Source organism: Anabrus simplex, chromosome 12 (genome assembly GCF_040414725.1).
Source record: "Anabrus simplex isolate iqAnaSimp1 chromosome 12, ASM4041472v1, whole genome shotgun sequence".
Taxonomy (NCBI): Eukaryota; Metazoa; Arthropoda; class Insecta; order Orthoptera; family Tettigoniidae; genus Anabrus; species Anabrus simplex.
In genome coordinates, this window is record NC_090276.1 from 87219727 (window position 1) to 87240232 (window position 20506).

Here is a 20506-nt window from a genome sequence, read left to right on the forward strand (position 1 = left end):
TAGGATAGATGAAAGTGAGGAGCCTGTCACAAGTAAGTGGAAGAAATGCCAGGACTCAGCTGAGGGCCCCGTGGTCGCCAACCCACGCTCCATAGTTCAGAGCCCCTGGGGCCCCTTTTAGTCACCTCTTATGACAGGCAGGGGATACCGTGGGTGTTATTCTACAGCCCCCACCCACAGGCGGAAGTGTGGAGAGAATCCCATATTGCCAGGTAGTATCATAAGCTTTCCCCAGGTCAAAAAACACGGCGACTAGGTGTTCCTTCCGGAGAAAGGCCTCCTGAATGGCGCTCTCCAGTCTGACCAGATGATCACTGGCAAACCAATGACAGCGAAACCCACAATGGTAGTTAGAGAAGAGACCTTCCTTTTCCATGGCCCACACGAGACGCCGGTTAACCATCTTTTCAAATAGCTTACAGAGACCATTTGTACGGCATATTGGCCTATAACTATCCAACAATTTTTGGATCTTGACCTGGCTTGGGATTTGGTATCACAATTCCCTCACTACACATTCTGTTGAACAGGGTGAGGATATCCTTGAGACATCTCTCACTCAAATGCTTAAGCATTCGATTGTGCATTTTGTCCGGTCCAGGAGCAGTGTCTCTGCATAGCGCGAGTGCACTCCGCAACTTCCACCCCGTGAAAGGCACATCGTAGTGATGCGAAGCAGTAGAGGCGAAAGAGAGATGGTGTGCCTCTGCTTCGTGCATTACTAGTAGAAATGCAGAGTCGTATCTCCTGGAGCTGGACGTATCTGCAAAATGTGACGCGATGTGGTCTACAATGACTGAAGGTATCATAACTATATCTCCATTAATGGAGATTCCAGGGACTGAGGACACATTCTGTACTTCGACAGTACGACAGAGTTTTGTCAACACTTGTGATGACCGAGTATGTGCCACTATGGAAGACACATATTTTCCCCACGTAGCTTTCTTACTTTCTCAAATCAAAGAAGGGCCTTCACGCGCAGACGCTTAAATGTGATATGATTGGCCATCATAGGATTCTGGAGATAATGCTTAAAAGCCTGTCAGCAATCACGTATGCCTGCTGCAATTTCGTCTGTCCACCATGGGAACTGTTTCCTGCGAGGAATACTGGACGAGGATGGAACTGTTTCCTCTGCAGCAACTAGTAGTCCAATAGTAATGGAAGAAACGTGGTAATCAACAGACTCCAGCATATCATCGTTGGCCATCACTGCGCGTTTGGAAAATTCTGGCCAATTTGCCCGCCGAAGTAACCAGCGCTTGGGTACTTCGGTTTGTCTTCGATTCACGAAAGACAAAATTATTGGGAAGTGGTCACTATCAGAGAGCTCGCCGTGTACTTGCCACCGTAGCAAGGGAACTAGCGCACAGATGCACAAAATGACACCTAGGTGTGAGAACGTGTCGTGTGTGCTGATGAAATGTGTCGGTTCCCCTGTATTAACCACGCAAAGATCAAACAGGTTTATCAATCGCTCGAGCATCCTCCCACTAGTACAGGAAGACAGAGAACCCCAGGGTGTCTTACATCGTTCACGTCTCAGAGCATGAGAAAAGGAGGAGGTAACTGAGCGACCAAATCTTGTAGTGCACAAATTTCAAGATCATAGTTCGGTGGAATGTACACGTTGCACACCGTTTGTCATTACTGGCAACCGAGTGCGAACTGCAACTAGCTGAGTATGGAGCGGTGCTTCTTCGCTGAAGATGTCTGCGCGAACTAGGGTAAAAATGCCCCCAGTTACCGTGCTATCCACAGCTACACTGCCTTTAGAATAAGGACGATATCCTCTCATAGATGTGTTTTGTCCAGGTCTCAAATGAAATTCCTGTAGACAGACTATGGAGGCCACAGAGACGGTTATAAGGTGACGTATCTTGGCTATTCGACAGAGATAATTATTACAGTTCCACTGCAATAGTGCCATTGTGTAGATTGGTAGCATAACGAAATTAGGACAACTGCTTGCCCTTCTTTCGGTCAATTACATTCCATTTTCTGCCATTTTTGTCGTTTTCTAATATTTCATCACCATCCATGACAATGAGTGCTTCGGTCTCCATTGTCTCCTCGCTTGAGAGTGACTTGGAGACTGAACACTCCATAGATGGTGAATTCTCACATTTGGAGTGGTGGGCTTTCTTTCTGGGAGAACTGGGTTCCCCAAAAAGGAATCAGAGAGGAGGCCGTCTTGGCTTCACACTTTTGTCCACCATTTCTTTATCTTTGAAGGAGAGCCAGCAGATAGATTTCCGGTCTTCTTAGGGGATCCTGTGACCCCCAGTGGGGTTGGAGAAGTCGTCTTCTCCAAATTTTTAGGGGAGCGCTTCTCCTCATTTATTATAATCTGGACTTTACTAGGAAATTCCAGCCCTAAAGGAAATTCCCCCGCCCTGGTAGGGGAGGACTTCCCAGCCCTTCCCAGGCAACTTTGGCAATGACGCTCTTGGTTTCCCAGAAGGTACGAGAACCTTCTTGGGACTGTCTGTACTTGTCATGGCAACACTTTTTTCGTGGTTGGTTCATCTGGATAGGAAAGCTTATCCAATATTTTTATCTCCTGGATTTTCTTCTCTTCCCTGAATGTTAGGCATTCTTTGGCTATCGGAGCATGCACGCCAGTGCAACTGACGCACATTGGCAGTGGTGTACACTCAACACCAGCATGCTCACATTTTCCACGCATAGCACAGGTCGATGAACCAGGGCAACGCAATGAGTTATTGCCAAACTTTTGACAGTTATAACATCTCATTGGTACTGGAATGTATGGGCGTACAGTTAAACGGTACTTCGTGACTTTAATACATTCAGGCAGTGACTGGGCATCAAAGGTCAAAACGAAAGTGCCCATTTCGAGCAGCTTATCACCAACACTTTGATAATGTCCCGATGTGCAAGATTTCGAATTATATCGTCATCGGAAGCCCTTATCAAATCCCTGTGGAAAATAACCCCTTTGTAGGAATTAAGGGATTTGTGCTTCTCGATTTGAACTGCCACATTGCCGAACATTTTAGCCTCAAGTAACTATAGACTCTGATCGCCCGTCAATGTCTTTATCAGCACGGAGCCATCATGAAGCTTACACATTTCATCAACTTCGCCATGAACAATATCTTCAATTGCATTACTAATCATGAACGAACATTCTTCTAAGAAGCTCTGACCATCGATCCTGGAAGCAACCAAGAATCGAGGGAGCCGTTCTTTACATTCATTTTCTAATGCCAAAGGTTTATATCTTTTTCTCTTTTGCACTTTAGTAGATGCAGTTTCTTGGAGGGTGCCACCCTCTTTCAAATTAGAAAAACCAAAATCAAAACCCATGCTTTGTCCACGAGTAACCAGGATATAAGAGGTCAACCTTCGGCGGAGCCCTGACGTACCAAAGGCACGACTGTATACTCCAGAGGGTGCTCGGTATCTGGAAGGGGTCGCTAAGAACTACTCTCCCAGTAGCCATTCATCACCTCGCCACAACCTGAAACTTGTGATTGGGGGTGGACAAAACCTCCATACTAATCTATTCTACCCGAGGCAGAGGGGCTGGCTAGACAGGTGGTGATTACTGTTTTAAGAGGAAGTACAACTACGCAACCATCCTCTATATAAAACTAACCAGAAGGAAAAATGGAAGGGATCCGACACTTCAAAACATGAAAATATCGGTCAAAGACAGGCAAGGGCCACGAAGGGCATGAAAATTATAGACTCCCTAGGCCTCCATACGTAATACCGTCGGGGTCTGAAAAGAACAAGAGTTGACCAAGGGAGGTTAGATAGGATGGATGAAAGTGAGGAACCTGGCACAAGTAAGTGAAAGTAATGCCAGGACTCAGCTAAGGGCCCCATGGTCGCCAACCCACGCTCCAAAGTTCAGAGCCTCTGGGGCCCCTTTAAGTGGTGGTGATTATTGTTTTAAGAGGAAGTACAACTAGGCAACCATCCTCTATATAACACTAATCAGAGGGAAAAATGGAAGGGGTCCGACACTTCGAAAAATGAAGATATCGGCCAAAGGAAGACAAGGGCCACGAAGGGCGTGAAAATGAAAGACCACCTAGCCCTCGCAAACCTAATAGCGTCGGGGTCGGAAAAGAACAAGAGTTGACCAAGAGAGGTCTGATAGGAAAGATGAAAGTGAGGAGTCTGGCACAAGTAAGTGGAAGCAATGCCAGGACTCAGCTGAGGGCCCCGTGGTCGCCAATCCACGCTCCAAAGTTCAGAGCCCCTGAGGCCCCTTTAAGTCGCCTCTTACGACTGGCAGGGGATACAGTATGTGTTATTCTACCGCCCCCACCCACAGGGGTTAGGCTAGACAGGAAGAGGAATGAAATTTTATGAAGGTGAGAATAGAAGGGTAGAAATAGTTATGAAGAATAAAGAGCACAGACACCTCTCAGGCAACTCGGGGGACACCTTGTTAGTCTGGTCCTACACCAAGACCGATCCAGCATGGGTAACCCTGAGCTGGCACAGCCCTCGGGATCAACAAGCACACAAGCCCCCACACCGACGTCAAGGTCTTGGTGTCCTAGTGGCGGAGAAGTGAAAGACGCGCCACTAACCCAGACCATAATAAACAGCGACAGACTGTCACTCCTGATAATGTACGTGTTACACTGTTCCATTGTTGCGCCAGAGCCAAGGAGAATGCAGATCTGTCCTGCAATTCTATTCGGGTGAGGTGTCGATCTTCTCGGGGGTAGTCTGGGTGCTGCGACCAGACCCATCTCGTCCTGTTCTACGGCCTTCTGTGAACCATTCTGTACACACCCGCTGCACTGCCGACACTTCGTACCACACGAGTAGCGATTTCCCAGATGGATATATCACACTCTCTCAGTGGTGGTGGTGGTGATTATTGTTTTAGGAGAAAGAACAACTAGGCAACCATCCTCTACATACGCTAATCAGAGAGAAGAAAGGAAGGGATCAGACACTTTGAAAAATGAAGGTATCGGCCAAACGAAGATAAAGGCCACGAAGGGCGTGAAAATGAAAGACTCCCTAGGCCTCCATACGTAATACTGTCGGGGTCGGAAAAGAGCAAGAGTTTACCACGGGAGGTTGGAAAGGATAGATGAAAGTGAGGAGCCTGACACAAGTAAGTGGAAGCAATGCCAGGACTCAGCTTAGGGCCCCGTGGTCGCCAACCCACGCTCCAAAGTTCAGAGCCCCTGGGGCGAGACAGGGGATACCGTGGGTGTTATTCTACCGCCCCCACCCACAGGGGAATCACGTTCTCTCGGGCCAATAACGTGCCCTCTTTCAAACTCACTCATTTGACGGTACGGTTCTCGTATACATCAGTGAGGCATCCTGAAGGTCTGCTCAAGTCACACCGATCTATTACCTTCGGTTTATAGTGACAAGAGCCACATGCATATTTTACCAGTTGGTGGTGGTGCGACAAGATATCGATGTGGACCTTGAACCTGAGGGCTGGCAAGGTTCAAAAGCAAATCATTTCTTCAGAACATACTAATGCACATGTTCTGTGAATATGAACTTCGTATCTCTAGTCTTTCATGGTGTTCTGGTTTTTATGAATATTAATGTATATCCCCACAAATTTTATCAATTCTAGCTGCTTGTTTAGTTTTCAACTTTTGTATCTTTTTGTAAATATCTTTATCACATGTACTTCAGTAGTGTTAGCTACCTCTGCGGGAAGGCCTATGTACTTCAGTTCTTGTGGAATAAGGCTGAAATAAACAGGTTAAGCCACTTGCCAGGTAAAGATGTGTAAGTTGCACAACTAATCCAGTACATTTTCACTTTGGTGGTGGTGGTGATTGTTTTAAGAGGACGTACAACTAGGCAAGCATCCTCTATATAACAATAATCAGAGAGAAAAAATGGAAGGGGTCCGACACTTCGAAAAATGAAGATATCGGCCAAAGGAAGACGAGGGCACGAAGGGCATGAAAATGAAAGACTCCCTAGGCCTCCATACATAACACCATCAGGGTCTGAAAAGAAGAAGAGTTAACCAAGGGAGGTCGGATATGATAGATTAAAGTTCGGAGCCTGGCACAAGTAAGTGGAAGGAATGCCAGGACTCAACTAAGGGCCCCATGGTCGCCAACCCACGCTCTAAAGTTCAGAGCCCCTGAGGTCCCTTTTATTCGCCTCTTACAACAGGCAGGGGATACTGTGGATGTTATTCTACCGCCCCCACCCACAGGAGGAATTTGCATAGATAAAGTGACAATCACAAATAAAGTGGGGAAATGCAAATATAACAAAGAAGCTATATTTCAATGAGTTTTGTTATGCTGGCATCCCACAGCTAGCCGCAACGCTCGGGATCATAGACAGCTCATTTTCTATTGGGACGCACCTTCCCATGACTTTTAGCCACACAGTGTATGAGCACCTTTAAATACAATCAGGCTGAACTAGAATTGAACCCCCAACTTTTCTTTTTAATGATGTCCCCACTGTAGATTTCAGATGAATTTGAAGCCAACCACAGAAAGCCATCGCATTAGCTATATTATCCTTATACTACTTTCGCTTTACCCTACGTTCAGCTAGTCACAGAAGTAAAAAATCTCGTGGGAACATATCTGCAGTATGTGAATGTCAATGCCTCCCTTACTCTAAGCACCTCTCGTAAGGTGTAAAACGCATTAAATACGGACTCTATAGAAATTTGAAATGGAAACTTTCTGAAAAGGCAATAGGTCTATTTTGCTCTAGCCCTAGCTTCACACATTTGTAAGTGTTCTGCTATGATTAATTCAGCAGTATATATATAAAATGTCAGACTGTACTTCCTCTTAAAATCACCACCACCACTATACACAAAACATATCGTATTTTATTTCATTCTGTGGCTTGGTAAGCTTGCTGGCTTATTTTTTCTGCATTATGTTAATCATGCAGATGAGTTTAATTTGTGTTTCGTTGGTTTTGAAGGGAAGTAAAATACCATCTCCCTTTCGTATGCAACTTCCATAAGTCGGATTAGCAATAGACTCTTTGCCACTGGATCTCATGATAGCAGTATCAAACCCAGCAGAAGTAGTTGAATTTTTGAAGGGCAGAAAAATGTCCGTTCCACACTTCACATGGATGGTACATAAAAGAACCCTGGTGGCAAATGTGATGTTAACTCAAAGAAGCAACCGCAAAGCAACACCACACAGGTCATAAGACCTTTGGAGAAGTGGAAAGTAAAGGCTTCTACTATTTGTAACCTCTGCCTTGAGTGGGAGAGAGTCATTAGCTCCATGCCCAGCCCCAGGAATTAACTTAGTTCTTGATAAAATTAATTAAACCTCAAAGATCTCCCAACATTCCACCCACTAGAATAAAATGAAATGTCAAAATTCATCTGCAGGCAGCCTAATCGGCGTTAAATTAAAATGCTGTCAATGGTAGCCGAGACCACACAATTATTATACAGGGTGTATTGAAGTTCTAACACCCCCGATTTTTTTTTTCTGAGAACAGGAAACAGACAGAAACATGCAGTCTGTTTTAAAATATGTGGGCACTCTTTGCCAATGTGTGACAGAGATGGCAGTACTGTATAGTACAAAGAACCCTAGCGGCACCAACGAGAGTGAGGACCGCTTTTTTATACTTAAAATGGTAATGTTTTCAATCATTCGTTTTCTCAATTTGTATGGTGTGACACCGACTGATATTCATCGCCAGTTTAGTGAGACGTGGTGATGGTGTCATGGATGTGTCTAATGTGCGTTCGTGAGTGCAACAGTTCAAAGAAGGTAGAATGTAGTGTGACAACAAACCAAGACAATCACAGCATCGCACAAGCCAGTCTGACGACATGATCGCACAAGTGGAAAACAGTTGTTTATTAGGATCGCCAAATGAGCGTGGAACAGATTGCCTCCAAGGTTGGCATTTCCGCAAAATGCATTGCAAGAAAAATGACTGGAAAAGGCTGCATGTGTGCTCTTTCACATTTGGCGAATGTGACACAGCAGTTTCTTCTTTGAAGCAACTTCAAAGTGATTTCTCATGCTCCCTACTCACCTGACCTAGTTCTTAGCGACTTTTGGCCATTTCTAACGAAAGACACACTCCGTGGCCTTACATTTACCAGCCGCGCTGCTATCGCATCAGCAATTTTCCAGTGGTCAAGACAGACCCCTAAAGAAGCGTTTGCAGCGGCCATGGAATCATGGCATCGACATGGTGAGGAGGGCAACAGGAAAATACTTCAGACCACATTTTTCAAGTATGCCTTAGTGATGCCTAGGCTAATTATGACAACTGATCGCTGAACTATTGAAGATCCTACTGACCTTTGGGCTGACATTTAAAAATTTAAAAAAAAAAAGACTTCTGTCCACAAAGATCCAGGCCAGATCCTTAAAACTGCCAGATATTTTCACCTATTGTAAGGATGCTGTAGAACTGTCCCATCATAGGGGTAACAGGATTTACAAGGGCATGATGCTATAAACTGATTCTGTATGTCCCAAGAATGTTCTTTATCTAAGAAGTCAACAAAGAAACCTACCTGCTCTTTTAAACCCTAGCCACTAATTATGCTATAAAACATATGGGTGTGTTACATATTTTTTATTACAGTCTGGGAAGGTTTCCCCAACTGCCTGCTGACCTACCCTCGACAGGTTATTCTTGAAATCCTTTCACAACTTCTTTGACTCTACTATATGCTCCATTTCTAATGGCGATGATGGAAAAGGAAAGGGCTAGGAATGGGGACGGAAACAACTGCGGCCTTAATTAAGGTATAGCCCCAGCATTTGCCTGGTGGGAAAATAGAGAAACCACAGAAAACCATCTTCAGTTCTGCCGACAGTGAGGTTCGGAACTCACTATCTCCCAATCGCAAGCCGACAGCTATGTGAACCAAACCGCAGTCACTCGCCTGGTGCTGCTCTATTTCCTTCCTTTATTTACAACTGCCCATCTACACCAGATCTTTTTCAATAAGGCAGTCATTCATTATTTCTTTATAATGACAAGTTATGGAGAATTCTCCCTTGGACCTTTTTTATTGAGGCACCGCCGTGCCATTCCTACACACAGCCCGGCTAACATAACCAAGATATGATAATATTAATACATATCTGAGTCATTAGGTGTTCCAAAATAAAGTGTAAATACTGTAAAACTGTTTATTTAAATGATAAATCTTCATTATTTTCAGCATAACTGCAACAATTATATCAGAGTTTAAATGTTTAGTTTGACTATTACGTACTGTTGTGCACGAGCGATATCTGGATTAGCGTGGAATCGCATGCAAGCACTTGATTCTGCATGACGTCACAAACCAGTATGGCACTCCACAGCAACAGAGTGGTATGCCCCAGTGTTACGCGATTATGAACGAGCAGTAAAATACTAGAAGTTCAAATCTGTTCTGTCTCGTTCGTAATACCACTAAAACAGTTCAATTTTACAATTAATGCTTACCTGTCTGATAATACTGTTAATTCCCTGAGGGAAATAAAATGAAATGTTATCGTCGTTGCCGGGACAAAACCTCCTATGTGATAATATTTTTGGGGATATACTGACCCGCAGCACATACATTATGAAGAGCGAGAATGCCTTGACCACATTCACACAATATTGCGCCTTAGATGACAGAACCTTACAGGCCAAAGTTCTAAGCTAAAATATTTCACATAGGAGGTTTTGTCCCGGCAGCGACGATATTCTTTTATTTAAGAAGTATTCTCCGCCCGACTACTCATTCCTGCCACCCGGCTGTAAAAATTTCCGGAGAGAACACTGGTGTGTATCTATTTATTTCTTCTTTTTTGCTATTTATTTTATGTCCCATTAACTCGGATAGATCTTATGGGATGACGGGTCCAGGACTAGGAAGGAAGTAACCGCGGCCTTAAAGTATAACACCAGCATTTGCCTGATGCAAAAATCGGAAACCACATTCAAGGCTGAAGACAGTGGGGTTCAAACCCACTATTTTCCAAATGCAAGTTCACAGCTACGTGACCAAAACCACATACACTTCTGCAGGGAGATGTATAGCAATGCAAAATTCTAGAAACCACAACATGAAGCTTTTGACTTGCGTCAATCTTCTAACTGGAACTAGAGTATGTGTAGGGTCAGTTATGAGTTTCTGAAAGTATAAGTCAGGAACATGGCACTGTACGAAAGAGTAAAATGGATAATAACTGCTATAGAAAGAAAGGGAATAGAGGCCTTCAAAAGGTGGTCATACAAGAATGCTTAAGGTGAGATGAGCCAGTCACATCACAAACTAAGAAATACTGATAGGGTAGGAGTGAAGAGAACTATTTGGTGATAACTTTATTCTTAAGAATATTATATGTTTCAGGCTGGTAGAATTTATCATGAGCAACTCTCTCTTTGGACTTTTCCTTAGAGATGGGAAAGCAAAGAAGAGCAAGAAATAAGTCATTCAAAACTGAAAGATGAGGAAAAAAAACAATTTATAACCAGCTGGGTAGAGAAAGAGTTAACGCACTCGACTCATCTGCCGTTACATTCACGTGAGCATTGGCCAGGCCTTAAACTCAAATGACGAGACATTCACGTGCTGGACCAAGTCGTATGTACTAGCTTATAATTTTATCACCCCTGCAAGGTTTCTTTTTTTGCGAACTTCTACGAATAGAACAGGAATAAGGCTTGTTTACAGCTCTCTTTCTAAGAACTTGCATCATTATTGCCTAAAATTGTAACCTCTGAAAACACAGTGTCAGTCATTCTCCTAGCAATGCTACTGCTGAGTTATTCGAAAGTGTTTTGGAATTACAGGACAGCGACTGCGATTATATCATTGAAGCAGAGATTTTAAGTGAAATTGGCAGTTCATCTGATACGAGTGAGCATGAAATCATACCTAAAGCCCTGCGTGCGAAACCAAAACATAGTGATTGGGTGTGGGTTAGTGACAGTGATAACAAACCGATTATTCATTACTTTACAGGCTCTCCATGGGTATGAGGAGAAATGAGAGACAAATATTTAGGTAATTCTGTATCAGAGTTGTCCGTATTCTTGGAGTTCATGGACCCATCGTTTCCCAGATTGCGCGGGAAACAAATATTTACGTTATGGTACAATTATTGGACCTACATGGAAAAAGACTTTGCCCTCTGATTCTGATGTCCCAGGTTCATAAGCCTTGCATCCAATTATCTATATATATAAAATAAGAGTTTTGTCTGTACATTGCTCAGAATTTGAAAAGAATGGTATTTCTGCATCGGTCATGTCCACAGTAACAAGGAAATGCACTTTTTACTTTTCCATAATTTCTGTCTGTCTGTATGTATGTATGTATGTATGTACACGCATCATTAGAAAACGGCTAAAGAGAACTTAATGAAAATCAGTATGCAAAGTCGGGGAATAAGTCGCTACAATCTAGGCCATAAATAACTTTATTTACGCCGACAGAAATGGTAGTTTAGGGGAAGGCCTAAAATTTAATTTTCAAATATTTATGTTATTAGTGGTCCTATCGTAATGAAAATTGGTATTTAAAGCCGAGGAATGAGTCGCTACAATCTAGACTATAAATAATTTTATTCACGCTGAGTGAAATGGTAGTTTAGGGGAAGGTCAAAAAATTTCATTCTTGAATATTTACGTCATGAGTGGTCCTATCTCAATGAAAATTGGCATGCGTATTCGGAGAATGAGCCTTTATAATCTAGGTTATGAATCATTCTATTCACACTGAGTTAAATTGTAGTTTAGGGGAAGGCCTAACATTTTTTCTCAAATATTTAAATTATTAGTGGTCGTATCGATAAATACTACATAACCAAAGTTATATAGAATTAAATTTCCGACCTTTTATGTCTTATACATTTTTACCATACCGACTGTGATAAAACAGATATTCATGAAATTGTAATTTTGTTGCTAAGCCCATATCAACGCCGAGCCACGAGAAAATGGGTTAACAGAATTTTATGAAAATCGTTATATAGAGTCGGGGAATAAGAAACAACAGTCTAAGCTATAAACAAATTTATCCACCCTGGATGGAATTGCAGTTTAGGGGAAGGTGCCTAAGATGTAATTTTTAAATACCTATGTTATTGGTGCTATCAAAAAGTATTACATAACAAAAGTTATATTGAATACAATTTCCGATCCTTTATGTTTTAATCAGTTTTACCGTACCGACTATGGTAAGAGTGGTATTTCAGAGTCGGAAGAAAACTAAATGTGAAGACCTTCAATATCCAAAGCGCACAGCATTGATTAACAGTGACATTACATTGACCATTGTTTGATTTGATGTTCTTTGTTTCTTATGCTGCCTCTCAACTCCAATAGATGGGATTATTGCTGCGTACCGACTATAACAGCCTGACTGAATATTAGCGGAAAATAGCTGGGGAGATAGAAAACTTTCTTCTTTAGCATGCCTTTTCTCAGGTTCATACACTTTCTGATACAACTGGTACGTAACACACAGGTTCATCATAGTATTCCAGCTATGCGATCCCTAATCTGACGCGCTGTTTTGAATGAGCAGCGTGCACACTTAGGGCAGAGGCTCACTTAGTAGTAGTAGTAGTAGTGCCTGGTATGGAATAACAATTTAGGCCTATTCCGAATTATAGCACCACAATTCACTATAACTCAAAATTCGACCCTGAAAAGAGCCGTTTCTTAATTAAAGCTTCTTCCTCTTTACTTTTATTGAATTCTACATTAATTTTATTCCAAATTAGCAGTGAAGAGTGGGTTTTTCCTCTTGCTTGGAGGAAAAATTTGTCACCAAGTCAGATAGATTTTTCCGTCGCCAGTGTAGTGAATTAAGATTTTCCGACTCATCGGGCACTCCTAGGAAAAAGATTAGTAGAAGGGCATATTTTATGCCGTGGGAGTCTCCACTATTCGAGCCTCTCCCTGCCGAAAAAAGACGAAGGGTGTTCACGGATCACGGCAACCTGCGGCTTTGAACAATCCAGCTCTGGAACTTTGGACTGTTAGATCGGCAACGTAGTCCTGTTTGTTAAAAGTGAGAAAATGTGCGTATTTTCATTTGATCGAGTATTTTATATGATATCATTGCTTTTAATCTCTACTTTCCTACCGACGTTTTCATACTGACCTATGTTGACTTCAGTTAAAAAAACCACGAGGTCAGTCTCTCTGAGAATCCAATCCCGTAGCGAAGCACGGGTACATCAGCTAGTATAGTAATAAAGGTAAATATACCGAGACCCACAATTTTTCAAGAGGCAATGAGTAGTGTGACATGCCTCTACAAATACGTGAATGTTTCAAAATTTACTACACAAAATCTTCGTTCTGACATCATTGTTGTTGAGTACAATTACTTTCAATGTTTCACTAAAAACTGTGTGTAAAAATTCTGGTTTCTATTCTGTTTATAACATTTATTTCAGAGCGTTGCACGGTAGTTCTGACCGGATGGCTTACTCGTGTTGTAGAAAATTTAAATCTGATTTCTAAGCGAGTGTCCAGGACCATTAAACCTGAAGAGATTGGATTAAAAATTGCAGGCAAGGAGCAGAATATCCAAGTCCAATATTCAGAAACCCTGCTGATAGGGATTAGAAATGACCTAATTAACAAAAGAGGTCCTATCAAAATGCAGAAAGATGAGTGACAATGCCTGGCTTGGCTTGAAAGAGAAGAAATGGTATACACTACATGCATATATTTTCATTATAGATTGTTGCGCCTTTCAGCGTTCAATCTGCAAAACTCTGAATTCACTAAATTCCTCCACAAACCTCTATTCGTAACTAGCTCTGTGGCCGCGTGTAGTTCCATACCTTTTATCTTAGAATCATTAGAAACCATTTCTAAACATTGTCATCTTGGTCTCCCTCTACTTCTCTTACCCTGCATGAAGGTGCCCATTATTCCCCTAGGTAACATGTCCTCCTCCATTTGTTTCACATAATTCCACCACCGAAGCCAGCTTATGCCTACTTTTACATCAATCGAGTTCATTCGTAACTTTGACTTTTATCTTAGCCTTTTTCCCACCTGTTTTTACCAGCGGTCATTTTCGCTGTTACTTTTAAATTATCCTGAGTCCACCCAGCTTTCACTCCTGCAACACAAAGTTAGTCTGAAAACAGACTGGTGTAAAGATAGTTTTGTCAGGGAGCTGACATCTTTCATACAGAAAATACTGTTGACCGCAACAGCAAGCTTTGCTGCACGTCAATCTCACTATACTACAATCCTGGGAGAATACTGTACTTGAAATAACCTGTTCCAGTTTTGTATTCCCAACCTGACATTCAATTCTCTTAGGTTTCTTCCCTACTGACATTACTTTAGTCGTGGAAAAGCTAATTTTCACATCACACCCATTGCACATATTTTCAACTTCCAAGATATTAGACTGCACGCTTTCAGCAGACTGTGACATTAAGACCCATCTGTCACCATAGGCCAAACTGCTTACTACATTTCCACCGAAGTGAATCCCTCCATGCCACTTAATACCTTTCAGTAGATCCATGTAAACTACAAACAAAGGTGAAAGATTACAGCCTTGCCTAATCCCTGTACGTACCTTGAACCAAGAACTCATTCTACCATCAATACTCCCTGCAGACCACTTGTCGACATAAATGCCTTCAACTGCTTCATTATTCTACCCTTAATCCCATTATCCCCCATTACGGATAACTATTCTCTCTACTTTGTCATATGCCTTATCTACATCTACAAAACGTAAGCATAACTCTATTCCACTTATTACATTTTTTCAATTACCAATTATCTGAGCCCGACAACCTCTTTGTGGTCTGAAACCACTAGTTTTACTCCAACTTACTCTCAACAACTGATCACACCCTCCGTTCCAAAATGCCAGCGCACAACTTGCCTGGCGTACTAATCAATGAAATATCTCAATAGTTGTTGCAATCCTTCCTGTTCCCATGCTTAGTGATCGGTGCAATTACTACTTTCATCCAATCGAAAGGTACTTACTATTCTCTGGACCACTTTTCGAGCAGACTAAGGCGTAAGAAATGATATAGGCTAAAGGAAGACGTGGGTGAGTGGAACTGCGCCTACTGTGTTGTCACATGGTAGGAGAGGGGCAAGGGGCACGTGTTTCATGCGCCTTCCGTCAGCACAAGTTACGGCATACGTATCCAGTATATGTCTTGACAACTTGGGTGCAGTTACTATCATATTATGTTTAAAATATCAGTGGCAGTGAGGTACTCCATTAATATGAATATGTTAATGCATTAATTCTTTCAAATGTTGTCAAGTTACAACCAGTGAGCTGTGCTGTGTTATAGTGCTGGAGTACAACTTGCAACTGCGCACCGGTTCATTTGGCAACTCAGGCAAGTGTGAAGCGGCAATGACGTTACTTCGCTTTAGTCTGTTCAAAAGGTAACCCAGAGTATAACATCCCATGCTAATCTTATTACTCTATGAAGTTCTTTCATCCCTGCCTTCCCATTATATTTCACCATTTAAGGTCTAATTTCATCTATTCCTGCTGTGTTATGACAATGGCATTTATTTACCATACTTATCACTTCCTTAAGCCTACTTTCACCAACATCATTGTCCTCCTCTCCATGAAAGATATTTGAATCATTCCGTATTCCAGGGCCTCTCAGGGTGCATGCGCGTGGTGCATGCACTGTGCACGGTGCAAAAGACGACTTGGCTTGGTTGACCAGAGTGCAGACCCCCCACTCCACGATTTGGAACAATAGCGCTAACTCTCTCTTTCCTTACGCCTCTCTCGCTCGCTCCGCCTGTCTCCCTCTCCCCCACTTGCGCCGTAGCGCTCCAAATCCGGGCTGAGTTGAGCCGAGTAGAGCCGAGCATAGCCGAGTAGCCCAGAGACGAAGCGTTGATCCGAGCCATACCGAGCGGCACCGATGCACAGTGCACGGAGCTCTTGCGCCTCGCTCTGCACGCGTGAGATTTTGGGCGTTTGAGAGGCCTTGCTCTATGAAGTTCTTTCATCCCTGCCTTCCCATTATATTTCACCATTTAAGGTCTAATTTCATCTATTCCTGCTGTGTTATGACAATGGCATTTATTTACCATACTTATCACTTCCTTAAGCCTACTTTCACCAACATCATTGTCCTCCTCTCCATGAAAGATATTTGAATCATTCCGTATTGACAGTTTTCACTTTACAAAGGAGCTTGGCTGTTTCCTACGTCAAAGAAAGTTTTCCCATTACAATGAGATTTTCAAAATATTCCTTACACCTGCCCAGCGATTCCCTGTGATCTATTGTGAGAACCTGATTTACCCAAAACATTATTAATTTCCCTTTTGCCTCCCTGTCTTTCTTTATCAATGTCCAGAGAGGTTTCCCTACTGCTTGACCTACCCTTTCCAGGTTATTAATGAAATCTTCCCATGACTTCTTGGTACGACCACATATTTGTTTTGGTCTATTTCTTTCATCTAAGTGCAATTCCTTGTCTGCATCAGTCCTTGTTTAGAGCCATTTGTAATACACCTTCCCTCTGTTTACAAACTGGCCTCGCTTCATCATAAAAATGTTTCTTTCTTCTCATCTTCTTATCTTTACACACCATTCTTCCTAGGGATTCCATTGCTGTTTCTACCACTGCATCCACGTATGTCACCCATTTTCTTTTTATGTCCCGAACCTGCTTATTGTCTACTGTTTAAAACTTTTCTTGTAGGCCTACTCCTAATTTCCTCATCCTGGAGATTTTCTAACCTTAATTGTCTGCAGACAGAATTCACTTTCACTCTCCTATGCCTAGAATTAGTGGTCTGGATCACTGAAAAATCCCCAGAATACCCACACATACCTAACAGATTTCCTGAATTCGAAGTCTGTCATGATAATATAATCTATTATGGATCTGGTGATCCCGTCTTTCCATGTGTAGCAGTGAATAGCCTTATGCTTGAAAAATGTATTTTTTACAGCTAATCCCATACTGTCACAGACATCCAGTAATGCTTCCCATTCCTATTAACTTCCATTACTTTCCCACATTTACCCATCATCATCATCATCATCATCATCTCATATCGTTTAGTTCCGTTTCCAACTCTTTGCAGTTGACCGTGACCACGATGTTACTCAGGTGCTGGTACAACTTGGCAACCATCCCATCTAAGGAGAAAAATAACGTATAGGCTGAGACAAGTCTCGTCCAAATTCCTCCACTCTCTACCATTCCTTTCTAACACCAATTAAGAACACTTTATAATCTCCTTCTCGTTATTTCCCCTTACCCAACTCTTTAACATATTCAGACACATCTTTCCCAACCCGGCCTATTCTTTCCTCCACAAGGCCCATTAATACTGATAGCTCCCCATCGAATTCTATTTCGTTAGCCACATTGTTTCCAAGGAGTACCTTGCCTGTCAAAAGGAACTAGGGCTCCGTTATTCCCGTGTGTCTGAGGCTTCCTTAAAACATTGCGAGCGTGATCAGTACAAATTCTGTGAAGCAGGATGCTATTCTAGAGTGAGAATCTCTCCTCTTAACAGGTTAGGGTCCACCAGTGGATCGTATAGTCCTAGCTGCCTGAGCACATGGAGAGCCGCAACTCAGAATGTGCCCACTCCTATACCACACCAGCAATTGGTGTTCCAACTCTCAGGATAGTTTTCTAGGCTGCTCAGCCATTGCCCATGGTTCACAAACTAGGTAACTACAGTAGGGGGAGATATTAAAATCGACCCATTGCACAGCCAACACCAGTAGATCATCCGACATCATATCTTCCTATTGGAACTCCACCACCACACCAAAATGATTAAGGCTTGTTATAATTATTAGGTACTCGTGCAACCACGAACACATCCCAGTAAACATCAAATTTCCTACAGCAAAAGGTTCCACTGAGATGTTTTTAAAACGCTTTTGCAGTCACCCCAGTAAAACAAAACTGTCATTCAAAACTGAGAGACAAGGGAAAAAATTATATTTTTATGACCAGCTTGACAAAAATGGCGTCTCATATTACAGGAATGCATTTTCTGCAATGAGTGGCACTAGAACTAGTAAAATTATCTGCAGACAAACCCAATACATGTATTCATATTAGGCCTGTGGGATGTCACACTTCGTGGAGTTGCGCTTCGGCAGAAATATTCAGTCTAATTTAGAAATTTACGCATAAAAGCCAAAACATTGAATTGGGAACATAAAACGAAGTGAAAAAGATCAGCTCCTAACAACCTAAGGTTCGAATAGAAAGATCAACATGTATGATCATGAAAAACCTGTGAAAGAACGTCCAAGTCTACAAAAGCTACATGCGGTATTATTAAAATTAATCTTCTTTATCGCTCCCATCTGACTCAGCGTCGAGCCAGTATTTAATCACCTTCATTTTATTCAACACAGATCCCCGACCATCCTTGAGGTCTATGTACTACACTGCAGGATCCATTAGAAAATAAACCTCCCGTAAAGTTTTAAGAATGTAGAGTCCGCTATCCATTTCCACTCCACTCAATCACTACAACATAACGCGTGAACCGACAGTTATGTTCTGTAATATACATCGCAGGGACAACCTGATCAAAATCATAACAATTGCGAGAGCCTTATTCGTTTGGTTAACAACCGCCAGATAGCGCATGCAGGCTTAAATTTAACTTCAAAGGAATTTCACGGGCCCAGCTTACCTACTCAAGCATTACAGTCATTCTCATAAAGGTAGAGAAACATGTTGCAAGGGGTGTTTATTTCACGGGTGGCAACAATACTCAACAGTAGTGATATTTATGGTATTCACTTGTCATTCTCAAATAAGTCATCTTATTTTTCCATACTCCGTATAGTGTTGAAACCCTCCTTTGAAATCATTGGTCAAGATACTTCCATCGTGGCATACCTACCAATTTTGTAAAAGGAGATAATTGCCATTTCAAATACCTGCCCGAAACGCTAAAAGAAATGTTCCTATGCTTAAGGCAATCTGAAAAAAAGAAATAAGGTACTACAAACAATTTGTAAAGTAACCTGAATCGAATATTATTAATCAACTGAACCTCTTGGTTGCGTACCCGGCGTTATTTTTATGAGAATGAACTCAACTCACTAATATTCCAATAATGAAACCTAAAACTGACAAAATTCCACAAAATACTTTGTAAATTAAGTTGTGTGCATACTGCAATCCTGTTACATCCTGCATTACTGTCAATCATAGCAGACAGCACAGAATATGGTTAAGATTGAAAGCAGTACCGTATTGATCGTACAGACCCTTCTCTCTAAACAACCAGTCATTTAGGCAAAAAAGAAGTTAAAAACTTGTTAATGCATAGATGAAATACATAATGTGGATTTAAATCGCATTAGTTACAATATAAATTTTTAAGACACACACCAGTAGTCCTGCTTAATCGCTTTTCCCACCCTGATGGCAATTCTTCGTCCGCCATTGTTCAACCGGAAGTCACTGAATTTGGTTTCTGTTGCACAGCAGCGCTAGAAGTAAAACGTGGAGAAATATGTAACGGAATTGCCCGACGCACAGGGATTCGGCAACTGCAAGAGCGACCCAGTACGTAATAGACGTTTCCTCTTATTGGTGCTTAACCAAGTACGATGTTTGCTTGTTTCGCCCTTCTCGACCAACAGTATTAAGCGTTATATCCCATTTCGTCTTCCGCATACTTGGCAGCGGAATGGCGGCTAGGATGTAACAGGCTGTCACTAATCTGTTGAAAGTGTCAGAGAGTGGACGTATCGGGGCTGGTTGGTGGCTGTCAAAGTGTCCGTTTGGTGTTAAGGGATTTTTTTTTCAGCATTTGCTTCATCGAGAAATTCAACGGATACTGCAGATATTTAATTGTGAGTGGTTCTATTTATTTTTGATAAAGTTTTAAAACTGACAACTCAACTGATGTTTAGCAAGAGGGGGCGGAGCAACTTGTAAACATTAAGTGACATTTGCATGCGAATAGTAAATTTGTATTATTTACTGCTTATATTTGAATTTTACAACATAATCTTGGTCTGTGTACGTTTTGCGTATTGTAGTAGGTGATTTTTATTTCCGTATGGTTCATTAGTATTACCAAATTGGGTAGACCTAACCTCAATTGCATGTCTTTCGTCACGTCTACTGAAATGTTTACTGCAGTGTACGGTATTCTTATCACAGTGTTAGTTTATTCTTATTTAGGACTTCATTTGTGATTTTTTTTTTTTCGTAATGTAAAATGTATTTTTGAATTGGCTTGAAATAATGTTGCTTCATGCAGGCAGTGGAATTTTGAAAAGTTTCTATTGAAAATCTCTGTTTAACGTTGGTGTTTTTTTGTTGTTGTTGTTGTTGTTGTATTTTAGGAACTTGGGACATCATAGCCAATTGGCCGTGTAAATAGTACATGTACGGTTTGATCATACGTGGGCGCAAACGTGTTGTTATTGTGGTGTCGGCACTGGCTTGCGTATGCAGTTGGAACTCTGTGATAGCTTGTATGTTTACGCACTGTTATGGCCTTTGTTTGGAGTTGAAGTAGGGACACTACGAAAGAC

At 41.9% G+C, this 20506-nt stretch overlaps 2 protein-coding genes across 5 annotated transcripts in view; one reads left to right on the forward strand and one right to left on the reverse strand.

Annotated features, from left to right (window-relative positions):
* Positions 1–19472, reverse strand: part of LOC136884563 (peptidyl-prolyl cis-trans isomerase NIMA-interacting 1) — a 62394-nt gene extending 42922 nt beyond the window's left edge. The window contains exon 1 of the mRNA XM_067156819.2: positions 19350–19472. Within this exon, the coding sequence (XP_067012920.1) occupies positions 19350–19404 (55 nt within the window). The 5' untranslated portion in view covers positions 19405–19472. The remainder of the gene's footprint in view (positions 1–19349) is intronic.
* A 203-nt stretch (positions 19473–19675) lies between these two features.
* Positions 19676–20506, forward strand: part of Evi5 (ecotropic viral integration site 5) — a 508284-nt gene continuing 507453 nt past the window's right edge. For all 4 annotated transcript variants that reach the window (XM_067156470.2, XM_067156472.2, XM_067156474.2 and 1 more), the window contains exon 1: positions 19676–19816. The gene's annotated coding sequence lies outside the window, so the exon portion shown is untranslated. The remainder of the gene's footprint in view (positions 19817–20506) is intronic.